The sequence below is a fragment of the Onychostruthus taczanowskii genome, unplaced genomic scaffold (genome assembly GCF_017590055.1).
Source record: "Onychostruthus taczanowskii isolate IOZ18803 unplaced genomic scaffold, ASM1759005v1 scaffold7, whole genome shotgun sequence".
Classification (NCBI taxonomy): domain Eukaryota; kingdom Metazoa; phylum Chordata; class Aves; order Passeriformes; family Passeridae; genus Onychostruthus; species Onychostruthus taczanowskii.
Window position 1 is genome coordinate 15,063,003 of NW_024504786.1, and position 21,530 is coordinate 15,084,532.

At 39.2% G+C, this 21,530-nt stretch overlaps 1 protein-coding gene across 1 annotated transcript in view; it reads right to left on the reverse strand.

The window, feature by feature from the left end:
- Window positions 1-21,530, reverse strand: part of TGFBR3 (transforming growth factor beta receptor 3) — a 111,507-nt gene that overhangs the window by 14,926 nt on the left and 75,051 nt on the right. Inside the window, exons 6-14 of the mRNA XM_041421437.1 lie at window positions 16,705-16,873; window positions 14,281-14,428; window positions 9,600-9,789; window positions 8,086-8,402; window positions 7,261-7,410; window positions 5,342-5,473; window positions 4,925-5,092; window positions 2,026-2,325; window positions 1,428-1,548 (exon numbers count right to left, since the gene is read on the reverse strand). Coding sequence (XP_041277371.1) covers window positions 1,428-1,548; window positions 2,026-2,325; window positions 4,925-5,092; window positions 5,342-5,473; window positions 7,261-7,410; window positions 8,086-8,402; window positions 9,600-9,789; window positions 14,281-14,428; window positions 16,705-16,873 — 1,695 coding nt within the window. The remainder of the gene's footprint in view (window positions 1-1,427; window positions 1,549-2,025; window positions 2,326-4,924; window positions 5,093-5,341; window positions 5,474-7,260; window positions 7,411-8,085; window positions 8,403-9,599; window positions 9,790-14,280; window positions 14,429-16,704; window positions 16,874-21,530) is intronic.

Consider the following 21,530-nt stretch of genomic DNA (forward strand, 5'->3'; position numbering starts at 1 on the left):
TCACACTGTTGTCTTGTAAGTAATCTTTATAAATTCAGCTTGTCTTTGCACACTGAGACCTTGTGCCTCTGACAAAGACAACATTCTGAGTGGAGCTCGAGATGGGAGCTGTGCACAATGCTCCACACATCATAAGGACAAGAGAGCTCAAGTACGAGTCTGTTTAGTGAAAGACGAATTTCAGTTGCAGGATTTACTCATTCCCAATAGAAAACCTACTGAAATAATATGAGAACTGAGCAAAATGGAAGTCCAGAATCAGGCCCAAAGCACAATTTTAATTGTAACAGCAACAGACCAAATACTTGACTTGAATTCATAGTGGATTTGGTCTGTATTAACAATTTTGTTAAAATCCCTCTGAACTAAATATGAGCTGACTTGCAGACTTAGACAGAAACATTTGTTGCCTATATCCCCTAGCAATGCTGTATTTGAACTTTAAATTGTTCAAAGACTAACAGCAAGCACTGTCAAACAGAGATTAAAGGACTCCTGATCACCATCCTTTTGATGCTCCCTGAAAAGCATTCCAGAGGTCAAACAGCCTTTGGATACCATTGGACGATTTTGATGTGTATGGGAAGCCACTGAAGCTTCTTATGAAATGTCAATGCAAACACAAAAACAAAAGACAAATGAACATATTTTCTTCCAGGACTGCATCAAAACATGACTGATGCTCTTGTCAGAGTGATCTACTAAGAAAAACTTTTTAATTAAATGAAACAGAGAATAGGTCTTACTTCCCATCACTCACAGGGCATATTCTTAAAGTAGAATAAGTCCCATCATGCTGTTTGGCATTATTTCATAATGCACTTCAGCCTCTCCAGCTCCTTCAACCAGTTACGAACCACACTCCTTTCTTTTCAAGAAAGATTACATAATCAAACAAGTCCCACCAAAGTGGAGCCCCTTTGTGCATACTATCCTTTTCTCTTCATAGTTTAAGAATTTAGTGAACCTCCAGGGGCCACCTCTTTGCCTTACAAACTTATCAGGCTTTAAGATCCTTAATACTTTGTGATTCTATTGTTATTATTCATAAATTTATATTTACAAGCAGAATAAATAAAGGACACAGCAGGGAGCAGAAGACTGCCTTTGATCTCTGGGCAACAAGAAATTGCTCTAAGTGCTACTGCTACATTCATACTTCCAAAACCCATGTTGTTTTGTACTACTTTGAGTATTCCTCTCTCAATGCTCAGCAAACCCACAAGTCCAGAGAACAATAAGGTGGTTAAAAAATGGGTACAACTTGGCCTGACGACTGCTGCCAGGGAAATTCCTAACAAGTAACATCTTACAGGCACAGTACCACCACAAGGTTATACAATGTCACATGCTCCCTCAAGTGACTGTATGTTACACAATATTCTACACATACAGCATTATTAAACAGGTCAAGCTCGTTTCTATACCTTCTTGTTTTCCTTCATGTGTTATTACAACAAGGGGCTTGGTGAAGGTTTTCTTGTTGTGCATCATGGCCAAGATCATATCCACGTTGAGAGAGGTGCAAGCTTCATCAGGAGGAATGCACTGGAGTGCAAAGAACAGAGGTCAGAGTCACCCATCTGCCAGGACAGCTCTGACAGTGGCACAGTTGCCTCATAACCAGTTTTACCCCACACAATTTACCAAAAAAAGAGAACCTCCAAACAACGTTATCTTTTGTAGCAATCAGATTACAGTATTATCTAATATGGTGCATGTCTTTGGAAATTAAAGCTAACATTGTTTGTGCTTCAGATATGCATAGAAAAGATAAACTTGAACCACTTGTGCAATAAAAAGCAATTTGTATTTGTAGCCACCTAAAGAAATTTAAACAGCAACTGCAAATTATGTCAAAATGCACAGTGTATTAATACTTATCTACTAAAATTCTGAGCCTAGATATATCATGTTCATTAGACAGTTCCACAGAAAACTATCTACTGCATTCAGAGTTCAGATGAAAAAATACACTGTTTTTATCTAACTCAGAAGTTTTTATAAATTTAATTAATCACTAACCTTTGGCAGTCCTTGAGTATCTTTGTCTTTATTTGTACACAAAGTCAACTCGCAGTGAAGAAAGAGCAGTGAGATGTTGAACATTGGTTTGAACACAAAGCTAAATCTTTTTCTGTCCTTCTGTGCATGTGGTATTGGAAAATTCTTTTTCTCAATACTGTAGAATTTAACAGATTCATCTTTAGGACAAATGTTTTCTATAATGGTATAGTCAGACATTCTATCTGGATTTGAAAACGGGGAAACAAAGCACGTTTGAATAGCAAAGCCCAACGATCTGTCAGCTTTAGTCACAGACACCTGCATTAAAGAAAGAGACAGTAAAGATCTCAGAAATGACATTTTTAGTTCACATTTCATTAATATTTTCAACAATTTTTAAGCAGTTTTCCAGTGCCATTTCCAATCTGGAATATTTTGAAGGCTAAATGTTAAGGGTAAACTGTCAAACTGAGAGACAGAAAATCTGTGGTTTCAAAACCAGCAGCTGTTTAATAGCATAACCATGCATAAATACAGCAATCCCTTATCTTTCTGAAAGCAGATGAACCCCTCCCCTCAGATAAGACACACAGTTAATATCTGTGTCTGCCACCTAAGATGACACTGCCTCCCTTAGACACACAAGCTATAACAGAGCTGTATGGAAATCAATCACTAATTCCATGGTTTTGTATCTGTTCAAAATTACAATGAAAATAGAAAAAAAAAAAAAAAAAGGCAACAGACACACCAGAGAATCCACCCCCAGCCAAGACAGGAATGCAAAGGCAGAGAGGAGGTCATGGTCTGACGTGTGGGTGGCATTCCTGGGCTGGAGGGGGTGAGGGAGTCTCCTAAGAAGCCATCATTTCTTGTGAAAGGATCCTTTCAGCTTATTGTAAGTTTGAAATTCATATTCTTTTATGAAAAATAATTAAGACTGAAAGCTTCCAATGCCCTGATGTTGCTCAGCTGGATTGGAATGCAGACAATAAATGCTACAGAATAATTCAAAGGAAAAAATAAATGGAATTTGTAACAAATGAGGCATGTTGCTCTTAATAAACAACAGAAGCATTTGTCCAACCATTAACACTGCCCAATGAAACAGTTCCACAAGAAATCTTCTTAGAAGAAATGTGCCTTATATGCATATTTAATCCATATGTGCTGCATGTATCTTTAAGGAAGAGCCTGCCAAATTGTGTGGTCTCTGCAGTGATTTCTGGATGCTAGGAGTTTAGCTGTGAATAAAAGCATTTCTCCTTTTTTCTCTCCCTTATGTGAGCAGCAATCAAATTAGAGATGAAGGGATGTGCTGAAGCATCTAAGCAAGAAAAACTATCTTCTAAAAAGAACAGAAATAAAGATGGATGAACAAAAGTCAGCCACAGATACTGAGAGGAAACAAGCTGATGGTGTAAACTAATTAAAAAAGAGATTATGGTAAGTAGGAAAGGCATACTACAGTTAATTAAATGAAAAGATGAATGATATCTCAAGGAAAGAAAAGAAACACAGGAGAAATGTGGAAGATCAAAATATGGTAAGAAAATGACAGTAGAGGAGAAAGAATAAAACTCCAGAATCCAAAAGATTCAAACACAAAAAAACCCTTACCAAACAAGGAAAAAGGAGATATAGAATTTTTACCAAATATGTATTTATCAAAACCCAAAAATGTTGTTCTTAGTAACAAATGCAAAAGAGAAACAAAAAAGGGGGGAAAAAACCCCAGAGTCATCTTAAAAAAATGGAGTCACCAAAGTTCAAAACTGATATGTTTTCCACTGAGCAAGAAAGAAAAACAGAAAAAAAAAAGGATTTTGCCAGGACAGGTGATGAAGAAATCAGAACATCTGTCTGAATAAACAGCTCCAGCAGGCTCAGAGTCAGGGGGATTCATCCCAGATCAATGAAGGAAGTGGATGGTTTTAAATGTTTGTTATAAAAATATTCCTAACTGAGTGCGACAGACTTTATTTTTGCTTTAGCTGTCTTAAGTACTTTCCACTGGTTAGACAAAAAAGAAATGAGAAAGCACACTGAAATTATGAAGAAAACTGCACCAAATGGGTCACTGTGCTTATAATGTGCAACATGGGCTCGCAAAGAACTAACTTGGGCAAGAGAAACACAGCACAGCACTGCTGCTTTTTCCTGCTCTTACAACCCCATAGCTCACAGCTTGTGATTTAATTGCCTAGAAACTAGCAATACTTCTTCATTGACAAAGCTGCATTTATTAATGCCTACCACTATTTGAAAATCCAAAATTCCGTTCACATAGCTATCTTTAAAAATACCGACTGTATTGGTGTGAGATTCCACAGACTTCATAAGCAACTCAGCAACACATGGAAATACTGTGCAAAATGTACCTGAAGTCAAGGGTACATGGCTGTTGATTTTGTTTTAGTGTTATTCATCTAAATCTGCTAGATCTCTTATGCGGCAGCATTCAAAAGGATTATAACTGATTTTTTTAAGCAGATTGGAGAGAGACCAGAATCTGTATTAACTGTGTAACCTGAGAACACTAGCATATGGAAGACACATATTTGTAATATTTTTTTTGCATCTTTCGGACAAAGTTCAGGCATAGAATAAAATGAACCCATCAGGACACGCCAGTTCAGAGCACGAGCTCAGAAAACACCTTAAAGTTTGGTATGGAAAAGCAGATTTATCAAGGATCACCAATCTACCTCCTAAGTTAAATTCATCCATTTTGCAAGAATCCTTTGGGGTTTTTACCCAAAATATTGTCCTACTCCTTATCCTACAGTTTCTGTTCTCTGCAGACATGAGAGGCCTGCAGAGAACCAGCTGCCCAGCTGTTCAACTGACAAGAACAGATATGGCTCAGGGGCACAGCCTTGCAAAACCCTTCTGCTAGTTTGAAGTCTTTTGTTACCTCTACATATACTGGCCCATTCTTGGCAACAGAGAAGAGTCCTTGGGAGGGAGCAAGGAATAAATCTGTTTTGTACAGGTCCATGTTGAAGGTCACATTGGTGATGTGTGGTTCAGGAGGCCATAAAATGCCTCTGTCATCCTCTGGCTGGTGCAGCGTGCAATTAAACTAAAATGAGAAAAAAACCACAGTAACATCACGAGTCAGGAGTGGCAGGACACATTTCTTATGTACAATATAGACCCACCCAAACTACATCTACTTAGTGTAAATCTTCAACAGGGTCATAAGAAACCGTAGTGAGAAGAAATGTGTTAAAAGACAAATGATTTTCTAGACAATTAATGTAATTCATGTGAAAGGCCTATTACAATAGGCATTTCTTCATTGTCAGGTGCAAAACCGAGGGTAGCATACCGCTATTTCAGGCCAGCTTGAGAAAGCCACCTCTCCCTCATCAGCATCCCCTGGAAATCCATTATCACCCGATTCCATGTCCTCATCTTCAAAGCCACTGCCTTCAGCTGGTGCTGACAGCTGAATGACAATCTGCACAGAGAGGGATTACAAACAAATTAGATTAGGTGATAACCGAGCACTCTCATGCTTGTTATTTTCTGCTCTCTTCAGAATAATGCAAAGGCCACAAGAAGAGCACCAGCTAAGCAAATGGTGAAAGCATGTCTTGAACAGCCTTATGCTGAGCATGTAGGATATGCAGCTTATATTTAAAGAATGCCTGAGTTTTTTTTCCAGAATTCAGAGCCAGTGAAGAAAGACACCAGTCTGGGTGTTGGTGTCTGAATGAGCAGCCAGTATTTAAGTTCTATTTCTAGTATTTCTATAGCCAACACTGAAAAAAGAAATGGCTTTCTAAAGTGATATTTTGCTACTAGCAGTTCTCGTTAGTGTACTCAAAAAAATCACTAAAAATGTTAGGGTCACTAAAGGATTTTCTCTCCTGTCATTAGCAATTTTTTTTCAGACATGTACACCCAAAACCACAATATTCCTTCTTCATTTTCTCCCCATTTTTTTTACTGAATTCCCCCCTCCTTTTTTTTTTAATCATCCTTTTCACATGTCTTCATTTCTTCACCTGGAAATTTATGGTTTTGTTTTCCAGTGTTCTGCATTCTGCCTCTTTATGCTTGCAGTTTCTCAGCTAGTTCCCTCCCTCTCAGGACTTCAACTTTGTTTTCTTAGACTTAGAGCAACTGCTAAAAAATGACATACACACACACCCTTTGACACTCCACTGCATGGTGTCTGTGATTTAGAAGAAACGCTCCCAAATTCTGAACAATTCCATACATGATTCGGAGTTCAAGTGTATAGCCAAGACTATTAAAAGACATGATGGAGAAAGGAGAGGAGGTAAATAACCACTTTGCTTTGGGCCATAATAGAAGACAGGGACCATGAGAGTATTTAGCTCCAGACCCATGCTGTTCTGTCGTTTGCCAAAGATTCTGTCTTGGTTTGGGACTGTTTCTAAAGTTAGGTGCTACTGACTCCCCAGCACAGAACAGTTTTAACCAGGCAAGGTCAGATCAGATTGCCTGAGCTGTGTTTGGGTTGGACCACAGGCTTTCCATCATTTGCCAAAGTTACTTCTATGTACTGAAAAGCTCAGCAAGAGAAACGTGTCCTTACTTTTGAACCCAGAATATCTGCATTGTACTCTGGCTCATAAGCTGAGCCAATCTGGAAGCAGTTGATTACAGCCTAACTGGGCTCCTTTGCATCACCACTCATATACAAGTACTCAAGAGTCCCTTCATTACGTATAGCAACTGCTAAAAAAAATTAATATCAAATTGTAAGAGAAAAGCATGCAAAAATAATATAATTTTCCTCACATTGTACTGACATCACATTTTAAAAGCTTTTTTTCACACACAATTTTAGAAGAAAAAGATTTCACTTAATTCAGGATATGAATGAAAAGGTAGTGCTTTGTGCCATTACAAAACTTCATTCCTATTTCTCTTTACAGCAATGTATTACTGCTTATGTATGGATGATCAAAGCTTCACAGGGAACACCAGTGCAACTTCTGGTACAGATGGTCTCCAAAGGGCAGCCGTGTTGTAAAATGTATTTAACTCCAAATCGTCTGTTTTTCTTTGGGATACTGTCTGACCACAGGATCACACTGAATGTGCAGCCTTCATACCTCCTTGAATGCAGGGACCATGGCTGCAACTAATATGAGCTAGGCAGGAAGGATCAGGATGCCTCCTTTTTGCCAAGACTAAATCTAACTGCAGTGGCTTCCTCATACTACTACGATGTGCAGTACAGAAGGTGGATCCTCTTTGTAAAGTACTCACAGAGTTAAAGTAAACAATCTTGTTCAAGATATAAGCTGTCCGAGTGCCACATTTGTTGAGTGAGGATTCCAAGATGAAGTGGGTGCCATTCATGCTGGCTTTGCAGGAGTGGTCCAGCAGCGAGAGCTCCGTGCGGGCGTAGCCGCCAGCCTGAAACAAAGGCGCTTTGTCAGGGGCTGAACACAACTGTGCTCGGCTCCTGCTGAACTGCAGCTCAGTCACTGTGCGTGACTGCTGACAGCAGGAAGCCAAGTTCATTGTACTGACATCCAGGCAAGGTCACTCTCAAAATGCTGTTATACATGGCAGACAAGGAATAAATGTAACATGGAAAAAAAGGAAACAACAGGTTCATTATGAATCCACTGATTAATAATGCTGACTCTGTTCGGCCTGAAATGAGCTAAAATGCTGTTTCAAGCTCTTTTCCACAATACAAATGGACACAAGCAACCTATCAGCTGGTAGATGGTAAAGACAGATCTTTAGATCTATTTAGGTCTCACACTGCTACCAAAAGCAGCTTCTTTGGAAATTAAAAACTCAGACTGATGGCTGAGTACAGTAATTTTTTGATAGAACCAACGGTGCACACCTTCAATCAGAAATCCCTCTAAAACCCACCAGATTGCTGGGAAGAGAAAACACTACTCTCAGTTATGGCAAAGAAGATCTACAGTATAGTTTCCTCACCAAACTGTTCTGGGGGAGGTTGTGTGGTGATGGCTGTAGGACTTCAAATGTTTATTTTTTCAATCAAAATGCAAATAAAATAGGCTGTCCAAAAAAGCCTTCCCAGTTCTGAGAATAAGATATCACACCAACCTGTAGAGAATCTTTTTCTACAGCTACTGTCATAACTTTGTCATCACACTTTATTGACAGGGCCATATCAGCACTGCCCTGAACTTCTTCAGGTTCTTTATGTTTTGAGAGGGAATGCCCGAAGTCATGATTTATTAATGTATCTACTGAATGCCTGGATGGGAAGATTTCTTCTCCCACTGTGTCATGTCTTCCTCTGTTAATGTGAAATGGAAAAGTCAGGCCATCAGTATTCTTCGGAGCTGGCAGTGGGTTAGCACCCAGCAATTCTGTCAGCTCTGGAGGAAGGGAATGGTCTTCTTCATCATTCATCTCTTCTGAAAAAAAACCCAAAACCAAACAAATCCACATTAGTTTATTAGATATTTTTCCTAAAAAGTATCCAGAACTAATAATTTTCATACAAAAAAAATCCATAAAGGGAACTCCTGAAGGCCATTAAAAGCAGCATCTTTGTGCTTTTCAGGTAAGTAGTCACAACTCCTACAACGAAGTGTTTAGCTGTTACTGAGGCGTCTAATCTTGGTGTACTTAGTCGCTGTCAGAAATCTCTCTCACCAAGAGCTGAAAATAAACTTTTGATGAGTGGACCTATTATACGTAAAAGATCCAGAGAGATAAAAGAAACATCACATTCATCAAATATACTATTTTGGTACTGCTGAAAGAGCTGAAGTGCAAATCATTAGGTGAAATTCTTCCACTACCTGACCCATCACAAATTCAGTCACTACGGTTGTGAAACTACTTCTATAACCAGAATGAAGCCAAATAAGAGTTAACTTTAGAGTGAATAAATGAGGAAACTATCTCTCAGCTCATACATGTGACTGCTGAGGGCAGAACCCATGAGAGTGCAATTGATAAAATTAATGTGAACATAAGCTTTATCAAAATTGTAAAACAATAGTTTTAGTGGTTGAAACTCAGAATTAGTGAAAAAGCAGATGCAACTCTGCTAGCTTCAATGGACCCAGACAGTTTTACATCAGCAATTACTTTGGCCAAATACCCATTTTTTTTTCAATAGTTGTATTTATTCTGTTTGCTCAGACTTTTTTGGTAAGCCTCTCATGTCTGTAAACAGTTTCAATGTTTATTTAATCGTCCCAAGGAAACACTATGCTCATACTTTTGGAAAAAATACACTAAAAAACAAAATCAAAGCTGGATTTATTAACTAACAAGATATCGAGTTGCTGACATCTATTTCAGTGAACACTGGGTACCATCAGCTATGAAGTCTTGTGCGTTGGATGAACTATAAACATTTAATTCCACCAAATTTCAGGAAATAACACAACTTTGCCTGGATTTTTCTAATCAAAAAGCCACAGATTATTACTTACAACCATCATTTATAGATTATTACCAGCATTCTTGATGACAAGCAGTAAAAGTGCAATAGCCAAAACCAAAGCTTCAAAACTGAGAAAACACCATTTAAGTAATTGTATTCCTAGAAACACAAGATATGTTTTTACTATATGCTAAAAGTTCATCTTCAAACTTACCTATATCTTCAAGTTGCAGATGAAATCTGTTAGCAACAGGTGCTTTTGTGTAGGAAATAACTGGACTATAATTATGCTCATAAGCCCACTTGATCAAGCTCTCATGTGATGAGGGAAGGTCAGGTATTACTGATTTACTCATAGTCATGGATCGTTCTGTTTCTTTTCCAAAACCAATACTATTTGATGTCTGTAAGTAAAGAAAAATTTGGTTTGTGATTTAGCACTTAAGGATACTTACAATGGAATAGTGACACTGACTGAACCCTGGGGTTTTGTGCTGTTTTAATCTACTAAATAACAGCAAACTGAGGACATCTGGGAAATAAACCAAACCCTGCCACCTTAGGCATATAACTGCTGCACAGATGGAAAAGAACCCCCTGCTTCCTCTCAGCCTCTGCCTGGAGTGCAGTAAATCAAGGCAATCAGAAACTTTTAATCCCTAACCCAGACAAAACATATTTACAGCCTTTTGTATAAGGTCATACTTTCTTCAAAACTGATCCAAAATTACTCCTGAACTGAACTCAAGGTGACAAATGAATTTTCAGTCTTGGATTAGAGCATTATCTAAGCTGGATAAAGGGAAACCTTTGTTCAAATGAGCATTACTGAAAAAGGCAAAAAGCATGTTCATGAAGTAGAGCTGATACCAGCTAATGCTGTAAGTCAGCTGGCACCAAGGACAGGCTGTGTCTGAGTGAGCTTCACCCTAGAAATGCTGTGTGCCTCCTCCAAAGTAGTGAGTTTGCTAAACACAACTGAACTAAACACTCAATAGAGCAGTGAGAGCATGCACATTTATGCATGGCCAGACTACTTAAAAAAAACATTTCTGTAAATGAAAAGATTATAAAATTAATTAACAATACAAGTTTTACACAAATATGTTGCTACAGCAAACTCATAAATGCACATGCTGATCTTATGAATGAACATGCTAAAATATTATTAAATAAATGAGTCACACAACCACTTAATTTTCATTTTCCTGTAAATGTTTTGTAAAATTTCAATTTTTTTGTCCAAATGGGCAAGTCAAAGGAATAGAAGAAGCATCTCTCACTGTTAGAGAGGCAGTTCAAAAATATTCACTGGTATTACACAAACATGTATTAATTCACACCAAAGCTAAATACATACATATTTATTCTTACAGTCACAACATTACTATTATCACTGCAACAATCACATCAATGGCTACAGAACAAGTGAACATAGATGCTGCAGGAAAGGCACGATGACCCACTTTTCAGCAATTTCTGCAATGTGATTGAAATGCATTTTTTAATGCAGCTGATACCATGGAATGTTCCACAAACACTTTCATTCCCATGCTTGATTACCTTCTCCATCATATAGGTTGCATCTTCTTTCCATCCCCACTGGTTTTCCCTCAATGTGAACAAATCTTAAATCCTTCACTCTGGAACACCAAAAGATTGACTAGAGAGATCTCTTAGGCAGTGCTCCTATGGACATGCTACGCAGGTCAGAGAGCTCAGCTGTACTTCTCTACCTGACATCAAAGTGAGTTTTTGAACTAAGGAGTGAATAGAGCACGTCCAGAGTCCTGATGGAATGGCATAGTGTACCTTTAGCTCCTTCCCTCATTTCTTCCTAAAGACCCAGTTCGGCAGCCTTTAAACACTTGGGGCTTCACAACTGAAGTTAGAGATAACTTTAAGTACAGAGTGCCTGGTTTCAGGATACTGTTGTTACCAGAACATTTACCAATGCTCAGCACTGCTCAGTCACTGAAGATATGAACAAAAATGGAGCACCAGGTATCCTAATTTTAGTGCCTTACGACTCTTTGGGATCAACTAACCTTTGATCACGTATTTTCATATTACCACGCAGCTTTGACTGGCAGGAGTTATTATGGTAACCCAACTTTGCTGCATCTCTTTACTTTTCTGTCATGAGAAGACAGCTGAACAAATATGATCTCAGAACTTTACTGTCCTAGCTGGCACCCAAAGTTTCCAGGGCTTGCTTACACCCCCTCCACTGCACAGCGAGCCAGTAAATGTTCAGTCTTGCATCACCTCACTGAAACAAAAGCAAGAACAAGGGCTGCAGGAACAGACCTTCCTTCACTTGCTGCCCTGCCAACACTCTCACAAAAACTGACTGAAACCAGGTGATCTGAGCCCCCACCAACCTACTCAGAACAGACACCATCTCAGAAAGTGGTGGGCAGCTGTTCTCAGGTAAACAACCATCCCTCCAAGCTTCTGAAACCTTCAAGGGTTTTTTTTTTTGTGCATTGCATCTCTCTCGCTCCTTGCCCCTCAAGAAATTTTTTTTCTGGAACTTCACTGCACAGTTCTCAGCTTTGCAGAGGGACACCAGCTGCAAAGGAAGCGATGTGAACAGCAGTGTACAAGCAGAGAACCACACAAGCACTGCATGTAAGGACTCCACACAGGAGTTAAACACAGCCTGGGAAGAGAGCACTGCACATACATCAAGTGCAATTAATTTACCTGAAGTACTCCCATTTTACTTGAGTTTGTGTCCATCCTCTTGCAGAGTTTCAAAAAACACAGCAAGGTGGGAGACGAGCTGTATGACCTAAAACATCTTTCATTTTTTGTCTGTGAACTTAGACCTCAGTAACTTGCAGTACTGGGTTTGAGGCAGCTTAGCACTAACCTTCCCCTCTCTGCTTGCCAATCCCCTCAAGACAATTCTAATTTGTAGTGAGGGCAAGAAGTTAGGAAAATTGAAGTGTGTGGAACTGCTTCAACTAATAAAAAGAACATTGTGAAGCATTACCTAATTGCTTAGTAATGTTTTTATGCATTGTCTAAATTTGGGCTTGGAAAGGCATTCAGCTTAACAGAGATATGAAGAGATGCTAAATGCTGGATATGCAGGCTTTTTAATGACATGGGGGAGTTTAGTTCCCTCCCTTACCCCCTCTAAATAAAGGAAAATGAACATATATTCAGAAAATAAAGCATCTATATAAATGAAGTAGTAAATAGTTACTCACAAATCCTAACACGAATACAAAGTCTCTTAAATGCTGACATTTCTGTATATATTTAATGTATTACCTTCTCTTTTTGTTAATCTAAATAAAATGTGACCTTCTGCCACTCATTGCAGAAACCTTTTTTTAATTATACTTTTTGCTTATATTCTCAATAATTAATAGAGAAGAAACCTAGAAATAAAATTTTTAAAGCAGTGTTGCTTTTCTATATTCAAGTACAGCATTTTAGAAATTTTAAAGACCTTAGAAACTGTCTAGTGAAAATTGATCATCTGTAAAGTGGCAGCTTCATGGGCTTGAAATACACTACTTGAGCTATTTCCTAGCATGGTGTGAACTAAAGCACAATTCTCTACCCTGTGAAAGTAGATCCATATATGCCCAAATATACAGTGGTGAATTTTATGCAATAACCCAGGATGAAACTTTGAATTCAAGCATTGCTTTTCATCATTCTGCTTACAAGAGTGGTAATCCTCAGCAACCAAACTTGACCTCTTTTAGGACTATTTCGGCCCTACAGAATGACCAGAACATTCTCTCCTGTCTTTAAGATAAATATGTGTCAGGGATCAAGAGGGAACTTCATCATCCACCCTAGATAATTTTTCCATTCAATTTTCTGAGCAACATCAAAATTAGCTTTCTTTTATTTTCCTTCACTCTCAAAAGCTACTATGAAATCTTCTTATCAATCTATTTTCTTAGGAGATTTAGATCAATTAGCCTTTGCATTCTGCCAGAATTTCCTCTGCACAGATTACAAGCAGAAAGCAATTGAGCAAAGGAAAATTGCTATAAATACCAAGAACTGGAGTTTGCAAATGTAACTGAATTGCTGCAAAACTGCTAATTGTGAGGCTACTGTGTGGTCCTGAGCAAACATTCAGCTCAACTGTACAATGTGCTCTTAACTGATCACTTAAGACAGAAATAGGCTGCAAATTTATAGGCTGCAAGATCAGTTCAACTATATTTATTTATAACAGAGCAAGGAAACACACATTTTCTTAGTAGAAAGGGTGTTAAACCACAAAGCCTGTACCAAAAATCAACATGAATCAGCATCTCCAGTAATTTTAGAAGTTTAACTTTAGTGAGCTTGGTTTTAACTTTAAAAAAAAGATGTTTTGCTGTCTGAGGAGCGTTAGGTCAATTTGACCAAACACTTACTGGAGACAGAAGTACTGGCAGGAAAGAGGGATAGATACTACTACAACTACAAGCAGGAGTAAAGGAGTTTCCACTTCTAAAGGGATGTGGGTGTGTGCTGCATATCTAGTATTATCTATTCTGCATTTGAAGGCATCATTCCAACTTCTGGCATGAACCCGTTGATCCATACACCAAAGTAACAGCAAAAAGAGAAATGAACATCCTACTCTGTGTTTAGGGTGCTTCAACAGCAGCCAAAAAGACACAAACTAAATCCTTGTTCTAACCACCTGGCTTCTGCAGTGTGTTGGTCAGTTTTATAGCCCATATATTGAAAGTTAATGAGAATAAAAAATTTATGCATTTACTCCTTAAAATGCAGTAATTATTAAAAAGAAGCAGCTAAGAGAAAACATTCAGAAATCAACATGGTCAAGCACTACATCACATTTAAATGGATTCTGTACTGTTGCATTATGATGCAAGCTCTCAAAATATAAAGATGCCTTAACTTACAATCACTTCAAGCTTTCCTTGGACATCATGAGACTTGATAACCCAATTGACAGACTTTCTGCACTTGAGGATAAGCACGACATCTCTGACAAGTCTGGCGCCTGGCTGAGATGGTTTAATGTCAACGATTATATCCACCTGGAGAGCACTGTATGTGGAAAATAGAAAGTTACAACAGAATGCCAGAAATTTTCAGCTATCAACCTTCTTCCAATCCATCATGTTTCCACTGTCTGGCCAGCTGATTAAAATGCTGGATATTATCCCAGGCAACACAACATGTGCAAAACAGATTGTTATTCCATATACACTTAAGTGATTTTGCATAACAATAGAAACAAGTACTTTTTAGAAAAAAATATATTTCTCTCTTATTTACAAGAAGTGTGCTACTCAATTCACCTATTATTTAGTGCAGGTAAGTTATATGACTAGCAGGTTGCTTTCTAAAGTAAACATAATTTTCTGATTTCACTGTGACAGTGCCTAAATATAACTGTTTCAGTTTCCTCTGGCTATAACTGTATTAAAACTTAAATACCTTAAAAAAAAGTAAAGAGGACAAGCAGGTTAACACACACGCATAAAAAACCCAACCCAAACCACAAGTACTATACTGGGGGGTGTCTCTGCCTAAACAGTTAAATGGTGGAATGACTTTGCTTAAGATCTTGCGTGCTTTGAGGAATTAAGCAGTGTATTCAGTTTCCACTACTTCTGGGTATATAGTTACTTTAAAAAGAAAAAAACCCACATGTCCAGCCTACTGCTTGCTGGAAAATAGATGAAAACTGTCCAGATTTTCAAGATCACAGTAAAATAAGTAGAGCAAATGGGTTCTTACCCATCAATAACATCTCAACGTGCAAAATACCAATTCAGCAGAAAAACCCATACTTCCAGACCATCTTATGGGGCCATACATTATAAGAACATGCTCATCCCCACGTAATAGGTTCCAACTAATACCCTACACTGAGACTTCATGTATCTTGGGACTTTTGATCCATCCCCTGCAGCTTTACACATGCCCAGCTCAGCTTCTGTATATTTCTTTGGGGATTTAAACTTTTTAAGGATAGCTGTGGATGACATATAAAACTAAGAACAAAGTAACTTAGTACTTTTTTTTCCTTTTAATAGCAAAACATTTAAACTTTTTGCAGTGTTATTATCGCAAAAGCAAATTCCTATTGTGATATTATCCAAAGCTAAAAGCTTGGAAACAGGGCTGTCATTGTGTAACACTACAAGGGACTTGGAATGATGCTTTGCATCAGCTCTGTTCAGGATGGGGCTGCATCAACATTTGGGGTTAGCTATTCCACTACACTACCACTCCACGTCAATACTTCCTTACTCTCCCCAGGTTATTATGCAATAAAATTATCAGGCTCTGGGTTCAACATCTTGCAATGAGAATTACCCTTTTCACAAAAACACCTCCTCCCACCTCCATCTCCCTGTGTGATTTTCTCATTAGGGATAGGATCCACTCACATGCAGCTGCATGAGGAGCAGAATCAGACAATGCCAGATATCCAGTGAATGCAGTAAGCAGACAGCATTTTAAATCTACCTTATCTCTGATGAAATTATAACCATCTAAGTTTCATAGCAAATTTCTGTTCTAGCAATCATACTTGGCCCTTAGTCATAGCTGGAAAACCTCTTCTTATCTGAAGCAAACCCCACTTATGTTCTCCCACTAAGATCTAGGAAAGACCAGCCAAAGATGAGAATTCTATATGTCTTATCTCCCAAAGGTGCCTTTGACAATTTAGAAAATCCTCATAATGTGTACAGAGAGTTACTTTTCCTAACCAGTAGTTAAAAACCTTTTTAGTCAGTGCACCACTGTCAACCCTTAAAATTTCTCATAATTATCAAACTATCCCTTAAACTCAGCTGGAAACTGGACAGAAAATACTGCTGTGAATCTTCATAGCAGCTGTGGAACACTTAGCATAGAGCACAGATCACTTGCAGCCTCTGAACACTGTCTGGGAGCCACTGTCCTAGACCTTGCTGCCAGTCATTGACCTGTGACAGGTCAAGATTATTTCAACCTCTGTCTCACCTCCTCATACAGTGGTCTAACCTTAAAACTTCTCTGTCAGATACTGCCCTTACTGATATTCCCTTATTCACCTTATCCTTGGAAAAATGTGATTGACTGAGCAAGCAGGGGAGCAGTATACAGTCCATAAAAGCTGTGCTTTGCAGTCTTGTCCAGAAAAATCCTATGATTATGAAGCAGAATTCAAAATCTTTACATACTGAAGAACCAACTTCTACTTAAAGTATTAAAGCCCAAGTTTTTCTTTAAGGATGAAATGGCTAATTTTAGTTAATTGTTATAAAACAAGTGAAGTTGTTAGCTATTACTTCAGACAGTTTTAGTCTATTTAGATGATACTTTACCTGTTAGGATTGGAATTTGGAGTACTTAGTTCAATGATATGAACTTCTCTTTCTTGGACTAAGTTAGACATAAGGCACCCCTCTGCTGGCTTTGGTTGTAGGTACCCCGCAAGGTAATTTAAAGAGAGAAAATTCTTTTTTATGTTGCATGAGGGAGGAAAAACTTGATCTGAAAGGGGAGGAAAAAAAGAAATCATATGGACCTTTAAACACAGATGTCAGCTTAGATGCATGCACGTACCACATCATCTTCAGTGTTCACTATATTGCTGAAAGGTGTATCTACCGTCTATTATAAGCACATGTGACAAATCATCATATTGAAAGGGAGATTACCGTTGCACCAATACATCAACTTTCTAATAGTTATAATTTATGTATTTAAACACTTACTGAAAGAAAATCCCTGCAAAGAGAATTTTGAAAACAATTCTGAAGAAAAATATGTGAAAAACTTTTCAAAATAAAATACATTTAATTTGTCCCTTGCATCTTTACAAGAGATTTCTTTCTATTGCAATTTACTCAGAGATAACTTTTGGAATCAACTCCTTCTCCCTGTGGAAAAAGCTTTATTCTTGTTAACTTACTATGCTTTAAATACTACAGAAAATACTCTCCATTTCCTCACTTAATATATTTCCTCTATATTGTATAGTCAGAGTCAGTATTATTTAGAAAACAACAAATACTGTGTTTCTCTTGCACATGGAAAATTAAAAGCATCAAGAAAATTATGGAATCAGCTGTTGATATTAAGAAACTCTGATCACAACACGCATATGTGAAATTATGAAATTCTAGCATAGCTATTCAATCTCTCTTTTGTTTTTAACCAAAAAGCTGAATATGATCATTACAGAACCCCAGAACTGAGCTGAGCTGGAAGAGATCCTCAAGGGTCATCCAGTCCAACTCCTGGCCCTGCACAGGACCATCCCCAAGAGTCACACCCTGTGCCTGACAGCATTGTCCAAAGGCTTCTTAAACTCTGCAGGCTGCTGCTGTGACCACTGCCCTGGGGAGCCTGTCCCAGTGCCCCAACACCCTCTGGGTGAAGAGCCACTAGTGTAAAATGCAAACCCTAAAAAATAGTCACTTCATATGAAATTCTCATGCACAGCCTATATTACTGTACCCCAAGAAACAGTATTTCTAGTGAAAATCAGGAGTACTTTGTCTTTCTGAGATAGCTTTACATATGAATTGTCATAATACATAAAAGGACTAAGTACCATGTTCAAGTACTTGAAATCCTATAAGAATAAAATTCCACATGGCTGGGTCTTTGACCATTGCTGTACAAGAAACACTTTTCTATTAAGGTCAGTATCAAGATACAAAAAAACCCCAAAAATCCGAAAGAAAATAAATCAACTAGCATGCATTGTGAATACAAAACTGTGAAGAAACGCTTATGAGCTGTGCTGAGGCCATGCACTCTCTAAATGAGAACTGAAACGTCACCTCTGAAGTGTATTTGTGTGTGCTACCCAACTTTGCAGGAAGACCACAGACTCCTGTGACCCTGGTCTCTGCAGAAACAATCAGGGGAGTTTCTTCTCCTGATCTTACACAAAGCAGCCTTTGAATATTAACCCTGTTGTGTCCCCTACAGAACTACTGAAGCTGTGTAAGGCTGTAACTATTCATACTGCCCAAGCAAAGCACTTCTCCAACATCTGGAATGTGCCCTGCCAGATTAGCCTTGAACGCAGCTGCAGTTCTGCCAGCTCCTCCCACAGCAGCACAGAATGGAAAATGATCCCAAATGGTCTACGCTGAGCTTGAATTTTAAAATATATATATATACACACACACTAGGTATTTGCTTCTTAACTGCTGTACAACATTATTCAGGCCATAAAATAACAGTTCTGGAGTAGTTTGTGGGTAATTACCACACGTGCTATCATTTGCCATTGCAAAGAACTCAGTTCTTGCTCCTGGCACTTCCATTAGGCGTCTCTGGAGCTCTCCAGAAGTGCTGCTCTTGTTGCCAGAAGCACAGAGACTCCCCAGCCTGGGCCTCCGCTCGATAGCACGCCTTTCCTCTGCAGCAGATTTCAACTCTAGCACGGGCTACTCGACATTCACACCAGCAAGTATTTACTCTCATCCACAGCAGTTACCAAAATCAGGCTGGAGCAGAAAAGAAAAGGGGATCCATTTCATCTTTCTTTGCTCACTACACTTCTCTACTTCGTTAGTTTCAGGGCTGTCTACGTGCTTTGGAAAGGGACAGCAGGTGTCTGCAATCAATTAAAAACATTACCAAACCAGCCAACAAACAGCCAGTTTATGGATTCTGTGCCTCTCTAATCTCCCCAGACTCCCCATACGGATTCAGACGTGAGGTTTGCAGTCAACACCCTCAGCAGAGGTCTCTGGCCAGCAGGCCGGGGTGCCCAGGGCTCTGCTGGCTGGATCACAGCGGAGCTGCGAGCGGTGGCCGGCAGCCGCCTCCTCCTTCGGCGAGCGCCAGGCGGCTGGATGGACACACAGGACTGCACACCTGGATCTGCAGTTTCTGTGTGCAGCACTTCTGTTTTACTGATGAGGACAGACACTGTGTGTTCTATGCTGCACAAATTAGGTGTCATCCACAGGTTCTTGGCTGAAGTTGAATATCCAAGCTTAACATCATCCTGAGAAGGTTTTTGTGCAAATGAGCACTGTTAATCAAGTGTCATTCCCCGAGACAGGCACCCTGGGCAGCAGCAGTTGGATTCAGCAGTAAAAATCCCATCCAAACAGAGCTTGCCTTTCAAAATCTGATCTGGGCATAAGCAAGGTGTTTGGAATTTTCCTTGGGCACCCTGATGGTAGGGCTTATTTATGTATATTTCACAGTTTGCTAGCCCTTAGCACAACAGAGATCAGAACCTTGGCTGGCATTTAATGGCAGGATAGAAATGGGATCAGTGAAGGGCCTACAGGGGTGTCAGGAGGGAGGATGCAAACTCTAGGCAGTGCTCATCCTGCAGCAGGACACACAGCTAAGCCAGACCAATGGGACTATGTGGCAGCATTAAGCCAAGCAAGCATGGCATGCAGGATATGTGCACTGCTGTGTACTGGCTATAAATTCAGCCAGGACTGATGTTTCAGCTTCTGCCAGGACAGAAGCACAGTGTTACCATCTGTAAATAGACTCACATTTTCCAATTCAGCTACTGTTAAAGCTAATTTTTTTTCATATTTAGCTAAGAAATGTGTTGAAATTAGGGTCCCTCCAGGCAAGCACATTTGCCCTGGATTTACTGGTGATGCTGGATGCATTAGGTAACATTTAGCTAACTGATAGGACTTCCTGACTTGTTCCATCATGTCTTACTAAACCATGAGGAATTAAACTGACTTTTCTTGAAAAACACATACCAAGACCACTTACACCATGAGCAGCCCTGCTTTCTAGAATCTGACAGTGATTATCACAGCAGTCACTCTGCCTTCTCCTTCATTACACAAACCAAGGGAAGAACAAGAACCACACTTCTTGTGCCCTCTTCCTCCACATCCCCATTCTGGCCCCTTAAAATTCTTGCTGTGATCACCACCCCTGCAGTATTTGATCAGCCACTCTTTAGAATCAACAGGATTCAGATGCACTTGGCCCTGATCCAGTTTGCTAGTGCTCTCAGCTGCCTTTCATTTGCAGTTTCAAAAGTGACTTAAGAGACCCATGGCATCAGAAGCAGCTTTATTCTATGAAAGATCAGCCTTCTTCAGATCTCTCTGTCCTTGGGTTTGCGCTTTCTGTATTCAGCTACAGCCTGCACTTCTGCAATGCTACATCTTCCAGTTTCAGATTTGTCTAACTTGAGTGAAGCTGAAATGTAGACAATTCTATGAATACAGCCATCAAATTCTGTATCAATCACATAGCAAGGAACTGCTTTGTGTGACCACCTATAGGTTATGAGCAATAGTAGCAGTGATTCACAGACTGTCAGCTGAGGGTACCTTACTAAATCTCATGAGGAATCTAAGTTTTGTATGAAAAGCCTAAATTGTACGTCACTGCATGCTGTGGTTTGTGAAATCCAGTGATTCCATTGTTCACTCTGCAGAGAAGCAGACCAGGACCACATCCCACGTGGTTTCCACAGAACTCCTCACAGGACTGCTGCAGTTCAGGAACTGACCCTGTCCCCACCCCTGAACACATGCACAACCCCCACACATACACACATATTCACTTCTGCCAAGAATTTAAATCAAAATCAAATACGGTTACAGCTGAGCTGGTTTGTAGGAGCCTTCTCAGAAACTGTCTATTTTGGTTGCCTGCCAAGATCCATTTTGTGTACTTTCTCCTAATTAAATTGTGTTGTAGCGCATTCTAAAGATGATGCAAAACCCTCCTCTTTAGCCTCCTGGTTTGACTGGAGACTTGCAAATCAACAAGCAAAATTTTATCTGGTTTTTTCAACGTACCTAATTAAATATTTGTCTCCACAATGCAGAGACCACTACTCCCATGTATATGTTTCAAGAGCATTTTAATAAGCTAAGAAATATATTTCTGAATGATTTTCTGGCATTAAAATCCACAACTGGTGCCAAGTACAGCCAAAAAAAAAAAAAAAAGCCCCACACAAGGGAATCCTCTACAAATTTGGCAAGATTTGGATAAAACTAACTCAGGCATGCTCTGATTTTGGGGGTCAAACCTCCTATGTCAGGAAATCAAATGATCAGATACATGTGGTTAGGAAAGAATGTTTTCTCTACTGAAGGCTTTTTATTGTTTTTTTCTTTTCTGTAACCAACTAGCTCAGCTGTTTGGAAGTTTCTGTAGAGACATTCCTGCAGAGGATCAT